At 41.6% G+C, this 12,848-nt stretch overlaps 2 protein-coding genes across 2 annotated transcripts in view; both read right to left on the bottom strand. All coding sequences in view use genetic code 11, as the record gives it.

The window, feature by feature from the left end:
* The window catches only part of EGR_10685 (Cyclin-B1-3), a gene marked incomplete at both ends in the record, with an annotated part of 5,910 nt that extends 4,254 nt beyond the window's left edge, over positions 1 to 1,656 (bottom strand). The window contains 6 exons of the mRNA XM_024499934.1: positions 392 to 484; positions 785 to 898; positions 1,050 to 1,106; positions 1,186 to 1,366; positions 1,457 to 1,536; positions 1,626 to 1,656. Of these exons, the coding sequence (XP_024345647.1) occupies positions 392 to 484; positions 785 to 898; positions 1,050 to 1,106; positions 1,186 to 1,366; positions 1,457 to 1,536; positions 1,626 to 1,656 (556 nt within the window). The remainder of the gene's footprint in view (positions 1 to 391; positions 485 to 784; positions 899 to 1,049; positions 1,107 to 1,185; positions 1,367 to 1,456; positions 1,537 to 1,625) is intronic.
* Positions 1,657 to 4,929: 3,273 nt separating this feature from the next.
* EGR_10684 (G2/mitotic-specific cyclin) lies at positions 4,930 to 8,494 on the bottom strand (the record flags this gene model as incomplete). Its single annotated transcript, XM_024499933.1, has 9 exons — positions 4,930 to 5,112; positions 5,416 to 5,475; positions 5,840 to 6,181; positions 6,250 to 6,378; positions 6,457 to 6,681; positions 6,774 to 6,893; positions 6,977 to 7,047; positions 8,140 to 8,358; positions 8,410 to 8,494. The coding sequence occupies 9 exons, from the start codon at positions 8,492 to 8,494 to the stop codon at positions 4,930 to 4,932; spliced, it is 1,434 nt and encodes a 477-aa protein (XP_024345646.1).
* Between the last annotated feature and the right edge of the window lie 4,354 nt (positions 8,495 to 12,848).

Below are 12,848 nucleotides of genomic sequence, written 5' to 3'. Positions count from 1 at the left end.
GTGGTAGAGAATTACAACTTTTTCAAATTGCTAGAGGAAGTTGTTGAAACACACCTTTACCTAATGAAATGCAATGTGGAAAATGGGCTAACAACGTCATAATTGCCCTTCTAAGTGGCAGAGTATGATTAATTTCATAGGTTTTCCCTGCTTGTCAATCGAATTTGGTGTCAACACCGACGTTTGCATGGACCGTAATCGATACAAATCACTTTAAATGGCTCAATAATTATCTGCGCATAGACACAACATTTTGCCATCCAAGATGTTAAAATCAGGCAATAAGCACATAAGGGATTTACAGTCACATCCCTTATGGTGTTGTAACTGGCTCGGAAAATAATGTCCTCATTTGGAGTAGGCAATGCTCACATAAGTAGGGCAAAATTACCTCGACCTGAAGGATTTGTTACTGACCGGATTATGTCAGCGATGAACATCAAACTGTCTTGAAAGGGTCTGTTATTTTTAGATAGGTTTTTCCCTGAATTAAAAAAGGACTTTTCTAGTCAAAAAAATCATAAGCATGTAAGACATTTACATGTTACAGAATGACAAAGTTCTATGAAAAAAACTAGATTTCCTTCACTTAACAATTAAATATTACTCCTACTGTATAAATTTTTAATTATAAAGAAAGCATACTTCAATCTGTTTAGTGTTTTCTACTCTATAAAATTAAATATTTATTCCCATCTATAGTGTAAGAGCCGAGGCAATAAGTATGAGCTCTTCAAAGGTAACTCCTTCAGTCGATAACAAGTTAAAAAAGCCTAATTTCTACCATTAATTGGATAGGCGGTCTGTGATGTAGGGCACCCAGGCATTGATTCAAAAGGATTTATTTGATTTGATGGGTTCGCTGGTTGGCCCATGGGTGGATTTGTTGAGCATTCGCCTAAAGAAGGGGAAGACTTTTAAATTAAGCGTAAATTTTACTAAAAAATGGACTCCATATAACTCTTAGAAGTAACGCTTTTTATCTACTTAGTAAGCCCTGTTGGACAAAATATGAGTTGAGAAAAGTGCAAACAAAAGTTCATAAATACCTTCTTTTGGACTAGCTTCACAATGGTCTCTGCTTGTACTCGGATTTTTACCTTGACCTAAAAAGCAAGATCCTTGTTTTATGCATGGAAAATTCTTGTTTTAAATTTTGATTAAATATGAAATTGCATAACCTACAATCCATTAGGCACCGATTCATTGACTTTGTGTTCTCTGCCTCTTCGTCGCATCGCTTATTCTTTCCGTCGGCCATTTGCCTTAGTGAAGTGGAGCGCTTCTGCGGATTTCCCAGTGAAGTGTCAAGATGCGCGTGTAAAGTGATGAAGCGACCTGCACTCCTTAACTCGGCGCAAACCACCTCAGTTGTTAAGTGGACACGAACAAGCACGGGATTTTAACGTCGTGTGGTAAATCAAAATCCAATAAATCAATAAATCAATGAACTTACGATTTGCCCTGCTATCGGCTGCAGCATACTTTCTCGCTCGCTGTATACTCCAACGTTCACGGGTAGGTGGATGAAGAAGGCTAAGGTTAGTACTTAATAAATCAAATTATTTATTTTTGTGGCTTAAAAGACAGCATTTAGAAATGATGACCTCGCGAATTGCGCACACCTCGCTTTGCTACGGGTGTTGGATGAATCATTGCATGATCGAAAACACTGAATTTCAAATGAGAGTTTCACAGTCTACATTAAATTTACTAATTAGCTTTTTAATGCCAACTTGTCTGTTGGTTTGGTCAACCTTCTTCGATGACGTTTGTCAGTTTGATGACGCAGTCTGTGTCATATGGTAATCCGTGTTAATCTGATGCGTGCATCTTTACCTCGACTATCGAAATTTGAAACTTTGTAGGCCATATTCTTGGTCCTTGTGAGTTCCCAACTCCATGTCTCTTCATACGATCCATGTGCTATGCGCTGTGTGCTCGGCGAAATGCTTCGATGTTTGCGATGTTCCAGGTGCATGAAGAGGTGCTATCCGCGATGAAGGTGTATACTGTACACTTTCCTGTGACCTACCTTACGACATAACTGTAGAAATAGGGTAAAAAATGCTAGAAAGCTTCTTTTTCCTTAGTACAAAAAAATTCCTTTTGAGCAGTCATGATATGTAGCGAAATCTTGGCTTAGAGTCAGATATCTGCACGAGGCTCACTTACGTCAGCTGATGTCAGCTTTCCAAGAACGTTAGCAGCTATTAGCTTTTAAGCTCTCTGTTATTAAATTGTTCTTATGAGCTTTTCTAATGGAAAGAGTTCTAAAATGAAACCCTGTTCGTAGTGGCATTGTGAAAGGTATAGCAGTAAGACTGGGCCAATGAGGAATAATGGTGTCGACACTACTCTCTGTTGCGAGTTGCACGAGTCTCCCCCTTCGTACAAGAGAAGCTGGTGGACTTATCGTAGGCCAGGCCGTTGCAGATGCCGCCTATCGAAATGGCAGGTGATAGTGATGGCAGAGTGTTAACAAAGGCGTGAAACCAGCACTTAATCATTTCTAGAGAAGACTTTAGCCCAATCACAGTAATTTGACTCTCAGTTGCTTTGAAGTAAGTCATTTGAGTAGCGCAAAGGCCTCAAGGCCGACCCTACTTCTTATACACACCGGCATGGCTATAGTGGTTCCCTTAACTTGTCCAAGTAGTCTCTTGCACCTTTGATTATTCAGTCAGCATGTGGAACAGCTGATTGATGGATGACGGGTCTAGTGAAGTAGTCGTACAAGGAGCAAGCCTGCTACTGGGGAGGAAAGAAACAATCGGCGATCACATGCATTTTCATTTCAAAAGGTATCTTTAGAGGGCTAACACCCCAGCGCGGGTAGCAAAGTCGAGCGGATTGTCATAGGAGATTGTAACCTTACCGGCCGCGTTTTTCTATGTCAATGGAACCCATGTTTCGGTTCAACTTGGAGATATCGCATTCACAGGTGACCTTGTTGTTGACATCTGCAATCTTCTCAGTAGAACGAGGTGGTCAAGTCGACCATCCATGCTGCTCCCAAGTCATGCCGCCACGTGGTCCAGTTTCTCGTGTCAGCTGCCTTCCAGTTTCGATTTTTTTTTCCTAAGAGCTGCAAAGATTGTATTAAAAAGGTGGAATTAAAATGGTCTTGCGAAGTGGTCTTTTTATTCATAATCCCTTTGCGTTATTGCTTAGGCTTTCCCCCCATCGAAGCCTATATCCAAACTAACCTCACCGATTTACTTCAATGCATTCATGAATGGGTTTTAAAGCTGAACGAACTAGTTTAAAAGTGGTTTTAATCGTGTTTTTCGGATGTGTCACCCTCCTGGGATTCTGCTCAACTCTAGATCGCCGAATTCGCAGCGACTTCCGTAACTTATTATCTCCCAGTCGAGGATGTCACGGCCGTGACACCGACTGGTAGTAAATGATTACCACTCTTGAATATCTACTCCGCTCCACCCTTTATCCTTCCAATCCCCCTCACTGAAGTAACCTCTGCAATCTACTCTCCGGGATTCATTGTTGTCACGGTAGTTTGAAAGGACTGAAAACGCTGTGCGGACTGGTAGTGGTAGAAAACCATCGCAGAACAACTCCGGCCACCCCTTCTAACTGTTTTTTTCAATAGGTTCTGACCAACGCGACTTTTAGGAGAGCCAGAAATAGAAAAATTAATTGGTAAATTGATCTGTCTTTCATATGCAGTAATGTCGCTAAATACTTTGTTGGCAGTTGACTGTCGAGGACGCCAAAGAACGAGTTGACTGTGTACCACTGCGATGTGCATTCGCAAATGCGACAGTAGTCACGATATCACAAAGTTAAAAAATGTCACGCTGATTCTTTTCATCCTCTGCCTGTTATAAAAGACTGCCAAACATTTGTTGACAGGTTGCCTGTTGATTTTGCTAATCGAATACTTTCTTGGATAAGTTGGGAGAGGTGGATGAAGTTGCATTTATGAAGACATCACTCATTTCAGCAGTTAAGGCGATTCAATATACTTCTTGGATTATTATCTAGCAAGGAGGCGAATTTCCATATTTGCTCGATAAATGTTATTATTAATTTTTTACAGTTTCGTTGTTAGCTTCAAATTCCCGAGAAGTCTGATGTCAGCTACTGCAAGCTAAAATTAGACATTTTTGGCCTGGTGAGTAATGCTACTCATTTAGCATATAAGTAGTGTTGTGTGGCTGTGGATATGCAGGCTTTTAAACAAAGTTTGCACTCAGGAAAATGTATTAGAATCTCCTAATTTTTGTCATATTTTGCCTTCTGTCATGCAAGACAAGAGCAGTCTGCAGTGAGTAAAACGCAAACATCCCGCTTCCAGTGTTTGTGGTGGGTGTATGCAAACCCCGTCCCATTGCAACAAAAGTCCAAAGTCCTCGTCAGACCTCAAACCTTCAATCAATGGTCTTCCAGCAGAGATTTGCACCAATCTTTTTTTTCCTACCGCTCTAATTTCGTCATTCACAAAAGGGTGGCTCACAGCCTAACTTATACCGAGGTCTCACGTTTCAATCATTCATTATAAAAAATCAATAACACTTATATAAATGTATGAGAAAAATAAATAAATGCGAAATCGTTAACTTTTCCAATGGCTATGTGGAAGCCTAATAAGTGGTTGTACAGAAGGAAAATAAGACTTGCAGCGAGAGAGGCTAAAGGCTGTACACTACCGAGATAAAGGCACTTTTGGTTAATGGCGTCGTTTGCTCAAAAATGCAGCAATCTCATCTTACACCTAGAGTGCTGTGAAACCAATGGGGTACATGGCTGATGTATAGGTGTGATGCCCCCTGAGCCCTTTAAGAATTAATGGTTGTCGGTCCTGGCTAGTGGATGGTTCTCGCAGTGGTGGCTAAGTGGAGATATTTGATGTAAAAGGTTGGTTAGAAAACGCTAGAGGACAAGAGCTTAGTGGAAATGCAATGTTTATTGGAATGGCGACTTTAGCCACGCGAATTCTTCGGTCATCGTGGCTTTGGCGCCATAGCCTTCTAACTTAACTTGAAGTAGCCAGTCTTCCAATATGCAAATGATGAAGTACTTTTCTTTACTGGGAAACTTAACAACTCTTCTTGGTGGATGGATTGAGCTCAGCGCTATAAAGTAACACTAAATGATACAAGTGGAGATGCTTACAGTTGTGTATCTTCGACGTCTACCTCCAAATTGGTGAAAAATCAAAAAGTGAAAAAAAATTTAATTTATTTAGAAATGAAAGAATGCATGCATCCTTTCACTGGAGGCCTCCATTCAAAGTCAGAAGTTAATTTCACTTTTGGTGGACATAATTGCAAAGTGTTTACTTTTTACCCACATCAGCTGCAGTACCGTTATGCTACCATTAAAATGGGGGGGTGGAAAGGTGTGAAGGGAAGCAGAAGCCCTTCAAATTTCACTGAAGTTGGTGTTTACCAAGATCCCGCTTATTGGTATGTTCATGTAGACCCTTTTGTTGTGCTTAATGTAAGCTGCCTAGAAAGTTCCAAGAATACAGACTGTTAGGGCATATTTAATTCTTTAAAAAACCGACATGTCTTCCCTTTGATTTAGCGTGCCCATATTGTCCCAGCTATCAGACAAAATTTTACATCGCATGAACGCTTTAGAAGCCATGACAGCTTGTCCTAGTTTAGCTTCATCAAGGTCAAGGTGACGTAAAGCCAAGTCAACTAAACAATCGGTACCCAATTTCAGAGTTTACTGGACTATAACCTAGTAATAAGGCACTGCCTCGTGATGAATTATGAACAATATTTGAGCTCAAAAGTGATCGGCTGATTAACTCATTTTGTGGTATATACACTATCTCGATAAGATGGTTTCAATTCAATCCTACCTCAAAAGCTGGAGCGCAACCCTTAATCATTTTTGTTTTGCAATGATTATTGAAGCATTTGGCTTCTTTCAATAGTCCTGCGTAGATATCCGAAACAAAATAAAGCTCTTCATTCCACTCTTGATCCATTGTCTGTTTCAGTTCTTCCGTCCATTCACACAGTTGGTGGAACTGACAGCAGTTGCAGGGATCGTTGGTCTCCTCCCTCGAACAGATACAAGATCCTTTTATAAGTCGTCGGAGGAGAAGCACCACTGCAGAGCACTTCAGGCTTGCAGAGTATTGTACTAATTTGCAGTTTAGTAGACCCAGATCGAAGCAGTACAGGCACAGGGCTGCAGCCTAAATCCAAAAGGTAACTAGTGATAAGGGAGGTGCTTTATAGGAAAGCGTATGAATGTAAAATTTACCCGTTGCAAATCAAATATTTGAGCGACATCATCCATGGCCTGTATGCAGCGTTTGAGAAAGGTATGCGGAGTGGGCAATGGCAGGTCACAGCAGAACAAATTCAGCATAGATGTTTCATTCTCCACAATCTAAAGGGTATAACTGAATCATCGAAAGTAGAACTGACGGCAGGAGGCAGATGCCAAATCGGAAATGCACAAGCTAACCAATTCTACGCAATAGCGGTTGTCAGAGAAAGCGACCAGATCGCGGCGCATGTTATCGCATCCGTCTTCACTTCTGGTCGTGGTGATTCTGTCGCCCACCATGAGAGCTGCCAGTGCTGTCACCACATAATTTCCCATAGTTGCATTTTCACGCCACGGGTAGTGATCCATAAGCCATACAGCCATGTGCAAACCCTTTGTGTCGATTTTCAAGTAGGCTTGCAACTGAGATAAAGAAGAAGAATGAAAAGAATATAAAACTATTTTTGACATCTTAGCCCAAACTTTGCATAAGAGCATTATTGCCTCATTCCTACCATAGTCATCCAGTCGACAATTATGGCACGGTGAAACGTAGTGACGCTGCAATCAAAGGGAAATGTAACGCTGTATTTCCGTGTCAATTCATTATCCCGTTGCACCTCGAAGGAAGGACACTAGGGAGTTCAAGTACAACAACATGGGATATTTTTTAGTTTAAAACAAAGCAGTGATAAATTAAAACATTATACAAATTTACCTCCTCTGTGCCAGATTCTCCTTCAATATACTCGTCAAGCAAATTTTCGCAAGTAGAAACCTCTGTCTTGCCTATAATGCAATGGGTACATGTGACTGAATATACAATGTTTATCATTTAAAAGGAACTTTACCCAAGGCTTATACGTTTCCAAAGAAAGAAGTCCTGCTTCTTAGTTCTAATTGATCTTGTTCGATCATTAAACCTACCTGTACGCTGACCGCTGACTGGTTATTACAGATATTTATGGTTTACTAAGGGGTTTTTAAACGTCTCGTCTCTACCAGTGACAGTTCATCTGAGACAGCATTTGTACACAGTGATAAATTGCCAAAATAGTTATAAAAATCCTACTTTTTGTACACAAAGAGATTCCGTTGATAAAATTGAACACTGCTGACCTAAGCGTAAGTCAAAAGGAGAAGCCGTTTGGGTGCGGCAGGGAGCGATTAAACTGGTTGGTAAATTTACGTCCTGCAAACCAATGCATACCACGTAAGAAAGATCCACATAAATAAGAAATTCTTCATTACCCTGACATAGTCTTCGACAAATGGCACTCCCATCTGGATATACATCTTCACCCATGATGTAGGAGCCAGACTGTCAGTGATAGGACAAAGTTACTTCTGTGCAATCACAGCACAATTCTTAGCCAATGTAATGTTTCGACAGAAATGGCAAAAACTACTCTCCATGGCAAGTGATTCTTTCCACACACGTGAGGCTTATAGAAAAGGTTGTGAGATTTTCCCTTCCTTGGGTGGCCTCTGCTAGGGCTCGGAGGGGATGACCAGAAGGGCATCCTTATAGTGAATTGAATAGACAAGCACAAGAAAACAGAGCTGTAATGGGCTGACATTCTACTCCTTTATGGCCAAAAATTCATAATCCTACTTCTTAGCTTCAAAAGTAGGAAAATCTTACAAATATATCAAATTTTTTGAATATGGGTTAAAAATACACTGGTATTTAGATGCTTTTAAGTGCGTAAATAAAAATTTCTACATAGAAGAAACGCTCAAAAGGCGCGGATTTCTTTCTTAAAGTATTGCACTATATATTTGTTTAAATAAACTTTTCATAACTCTAAAAGTTTAACTTTATTTTAAGTAATCATCTATGGGTTTGTTGATGGCACTATAAAAAGTAGCAAAGCCCACCTTTCGCAGTACGATTTTGGTTCCGGATGGGGTTTTCCCTCACTATCTCGATGAAAAAGGAACTGCTGCTAGCCATTTGCGGCGATGAAGGGAAACTTTCTTGGTGTATCTGCCAAGATGAGCGTGTGAAGTGTTGAAGCGAGTCGCACTCCTCAGCTCTGATTTCGTCTCCCAGCCCGCGAACCACCGCAGTTAAACAGACGCGAGCGCGAACGCAACCTTAACGTCGTGTGGCAAATCAATTTCCAATAAGTCGATAAATCAATGAACTCACAATTCGCTCTGCCATTGGCTGCTGCACACTTTCTCGCTCATCTGTAGGTGGAAGGAGGCGGGCACAATTAAAAAACCCCATTTTCTGCTTGAAAGGCATTAATTCGAGGTCGAGGATATGACCGCATTATTTGCTATGAGTGATGGACAAATCAATGCAAAATATCCACTCAGCTTTTTATAATTCAACATATTTAACACTATCTTATCTGCTGCTTGGTCAGTCTTCCCTGATGACGATTGCAATTTGGATGGCGTTATTTGTCTTACGTGCCTCTTTATTTTCATCTGGCTCCAGAGGCTTCACTTGTTCTGACACGTCATAGATATATTTTATGGCTTAATGCTTGGTCCTCGTAATTTCTCAAAAGGGCCTATCTTTACATGGATCACGTGCTACCCGTCGGGGACTTGTCAGAGAACTTTGATGCATATAATGTTCTGGGGTAGTCCTTGCCACAAAGATGAAAATCTAAAAACGTGTTTGTGATGAATGCGGTCTTGAGACGACAGCGTAGATGGCGTCGATCTGGGCTCAAACTCTTGCAGTTCAACGCGCTTGAGAATTGTGCTGCAGGAAGAATTCATGTTTACTTTAAATTTACATCCTGAATAGGGAATTCTTGATCTCTGCTCAATGGCACAGATTTTACCCTGACTTGTGGGATTCGGTGGTACCTTTTGTGAACGACGATGGCAGAGTTCTCAGCAGAGGCCTCAAGACACCGATGATTACCCGTCTGGCTCATACAAATGGCTGTGCCAAGCCAACCCTTGATGAGAGCAAAGAATTGGTTTGTGGGACGTTCGTGGATCAACGGTGATAACGCGAATGCAGCTAACCCGCCTAATGAAGTGGTGGGTAATCTCTAAGGCATAATGCGTTTCCATTCAATTCTTCATTAAACACAAAGAAGTAACAGAATCTGAGGAATCCAAAGAGGATTGTATTAGATATGATCCACGAGAAAAACCGTTTGTTTATAAGGATGCAGTCTTAGAGACTTTTTGTGGGAATTTTGTCGGTTGCTTAAGCTGAATAGCCTTAAGGGATACGCCGGATTCGGATAGTGTGAGTGAAAAAACAGAAATCGGGGAGGGAAAAGGATTTTCCTCCGGTGGGTTTAAAATCCAACAAAATGTTTAACCATTTGTAAATTATTTGATTAAGTCGATGCAGTCTTATAACTCCCTGCTCCAAGGCATTTAACACCCTCCCACACTCAGATTACACGAGTCTAAATTATAAAAGAATCACTTGTCTCAAATCAGAGAGCACCAAGAAAATGTGCAAAGTGACTAAAATTGCGGGATTCACGGGAATGCAACTCCAAGATACCCGATACCCCAGTTTGTGTGACCGCACAAACTACAAGTAGTCATCTAGCAAAGATCTCTTATAAGCTCAGCTTTCATTTACTTATCTCTATCGTCAGAAGTACCAGCGAGGTGCCTTCACTTATGCATCATCAACGGGTTGAAGGAGAGACTTTGGGATTGTAATATACAATCCCTTCCTTACAGGATGTTGTTTCGGGAACACAGCACGTCCTAAATTTGAAAGTCTATGGTGGTGGTCTAAAGGTAAGATAAGCAGTCTAAATTTTTACGAGAGACGATTAGAGGGATGAATACAGAATGAGTGGAAGCTGGGAAAAAGATACGAAATGGATGAAGCTATGGATCCTAGAGGTATGCACATTGGATTAGTGATTGTGCGGCCAATGAACAAGTAGACTGGCTAATCTGTGGTAAGGATATGAATGGCTCCCAAATGGGTGATTGTATGGAGGCAGATGAAGGAGAGCATACTAGTACTCGACAGTCATGGGTAAATAAATAGCTGACAAGATGTTGGATAGATTGATGAATCCAAGGTGAAGGAATGAATTAATAGAACCATTGCCATTTATCACTATCCAACACGACCTAGCACAATCACTTACCGTTAACTAATGAAGAACACTGCGTCACACATCTGTGACTCTAAGAAAAGGTAGTCAGTTTTAATGTAGCGTATGTGCTATTTCGGTGGCAAATACATCATCAATTTTCTAAGTATTTCTTGTATGAAAGTGTAGGTAATCTTAGAGCCAACGACTCCCCAACCATTAGGTTAACAGCTAGAAGCTCTACCATCCCCACTTCCAGGTCACAAAACACATCTGAGTACTAAAAAGAGCAGAATGCCTGTTATTTTCCCAACCTCTCCAACTTCCAATTCCTGAACATTTTCCAGTAAACCGTATGCTGTTGCGTATTATGCTTCATTTTAATTGCATTTTAGAAAAACAGGAAAGATGCATCAAGATATTTAAACAAGAGAGCATTTTTCGGAAGGGTATGGAAAATAATCCAAACGGATTCGCATTTTCTGGCAAGAAAATGGAAAAAGAATCGAGTTTTGTCTTTATCGAAGTGGAAGGCACGTAGGACAATCACTTTCTGCCACTTGACATTACCACTGGACCAACCCGCTGTCCCATTTTCCAATTTCCTAACGAGTTGACTGCTCTTTGATGCGCGGTTAGGAGAGATGAGGCTGTGTCCTTACCGAGCTGCATTGCTTTGCATTTAGTTGCATGGTCATCATCTCAGATCGGCGTCCAACATTCATGACGGTCAGGTATCAACTTGACTTCCTTTTCAGGCACTTGTACGTTCTTGGGAAGACAATTGGTATCTTAACTACTACTTCCATGACTCCTCCGTTTCGAGGGTTTGAAGGACAATTTAACGTTCCACTGGGACAGATGAAGTAGTAAATACTACTACAGTAATTCAATGAGAGCTGTTCCTACTTTCACAATTTCTTCACTTTCAACTTAACACCCTGAAAAGTAGTCTAGATGAGACCTGGAGTAGTGAATTTACTCCAGAAGCCCTGGATTGATAAAGTCCGTTACATGCGTTAAGTGCCCGCGACTCTTGCAGAAGGACTCGAGCCTCTTGAATTGCCTCATGGCAGGTTGACACAGTGTCAAGAAAATGTTTTGCTTGCCGTAGGGAGGTTCGCAAGAACCACAGCGGCTACTATCTTCATCGATGTCTAGACATGTCGTATGTCCTTCATACCTTTGCACCACTAATTCTGCTTTCCTGCCAACATTGGCGAGACACTTCATTCATTACTCCACGTTGCTGCGTGTACTCATCCACCATCACTGTTACCCACTCACCATTGTAGCAACTAGTTTGCGGCAAGGCTTGATCCACGGCATGTGGCAATGCCACTGCAGCACTAGTTAATATCCTCTTGCCTTTTCGACTCGAACATCCCCTGTGCACAATGCGGCCACGTCGTATGCACCTACGTATCCGGAACATAGTGAAAGAATTACGATTTTTATCTTCCTACTTTTTGACACGGTTTGCATCGATAAGATGCTGCCAATTCTTTCCCCATCCTATCTCTGTCCAGTCCTTTTCGAAATGAGCAAGTTTTCTGCGCACGGTGATGAAGTCGCTTTTGATGACGACGAATATGAGGTCAGTATGGTCTCAAAAATGGCTCATTTGGTCGCCTGTCTTGGTTTTTCATGGAGAACACCTTTGGACGACGTATACCGCAGCACGATTTCGACTGCATATTCGGCAACCTCTGTGCCTGCCAAGTAAAAGTGAGCGGACGTCGGCCTTGCCTTTTGGATTACTATAACCACAAACAGAAAGCAGTCTCTGACGGTCACCAATCCCCCTACCGATTTCTCTACCAACATTATTATTCATGGTGTGGAGCAAGAATGAGTTGCAGTGTATCAAAATCCTAGAGTAGATGATCTACGTGACACCCTTTTGATCTCTATCACGAAGCCAGACTCCTTTATGTAGGCTACTCTACCTTCGCGCATTTATCATACGAAAGTGTTTGCACCAGTAAAAGCTTAAAGCTACTCCCTGAGCAGCATCTAGAGGGATGAATGAGCAACAGGAAGAGAGAGAACGCACAACCTCACAACCCTCACGCACGGAAGCTACCGGGAGTCGGCTAGAATTAGTGGTGCCATTGGCCACCTCTTGAGAGTCATGGACGACATTGCAATCGCCTGCCACAAGGTGGAGTTCCTCTTCATATGGCTTCAATGCTTCCACGATGTTAGTGAAGGCATCATTAGCGTTATTCCACAGTAGGCATTCTTCGTTCCTAGGGCAGACTGTAATGCTTCTTCGCAACAGGCAGCCTTGTCGGAATCTACTATCTATTTCCAGATTGCCTAGTGGATGTCCTCTGCTTGGAGTGCAATAGACAACCAAGGCTTTCATGAAAAGAAAAAGCAATTAGCATGTGAGCTGTCAAGCTTCATAGAGTTGCAAAAGAAGGCATCTAGAAGTCACGCATGATAGTCAGTTTGCTGTGGAGGTGGGCAGGGAAGAACGTAGGCAATGAATACGTAGTCATGGATGGACTTCCACTTGGCGCAGGATTGGATCAGGAT

Source organism: Echinococcus granulosus, assembly GCF_000524195.1.
Source record: "Echinococcus granulosus chromosome Unknown EG_S00252, whole genome shotgun sequence".
Classification (NCBI taxonomy): domain Eukaryota; kingdom Metazoa; phylum Platyhelminthes; class Cestoda; order Cyclophyllidea; family Taeniidae; genus Echinococcus; species Echinococcus granulosus.
Note: the sequence above shows the minus strand (reverse complement) of the source record. Positions and strands in the feature narration are given on the sequence as shown.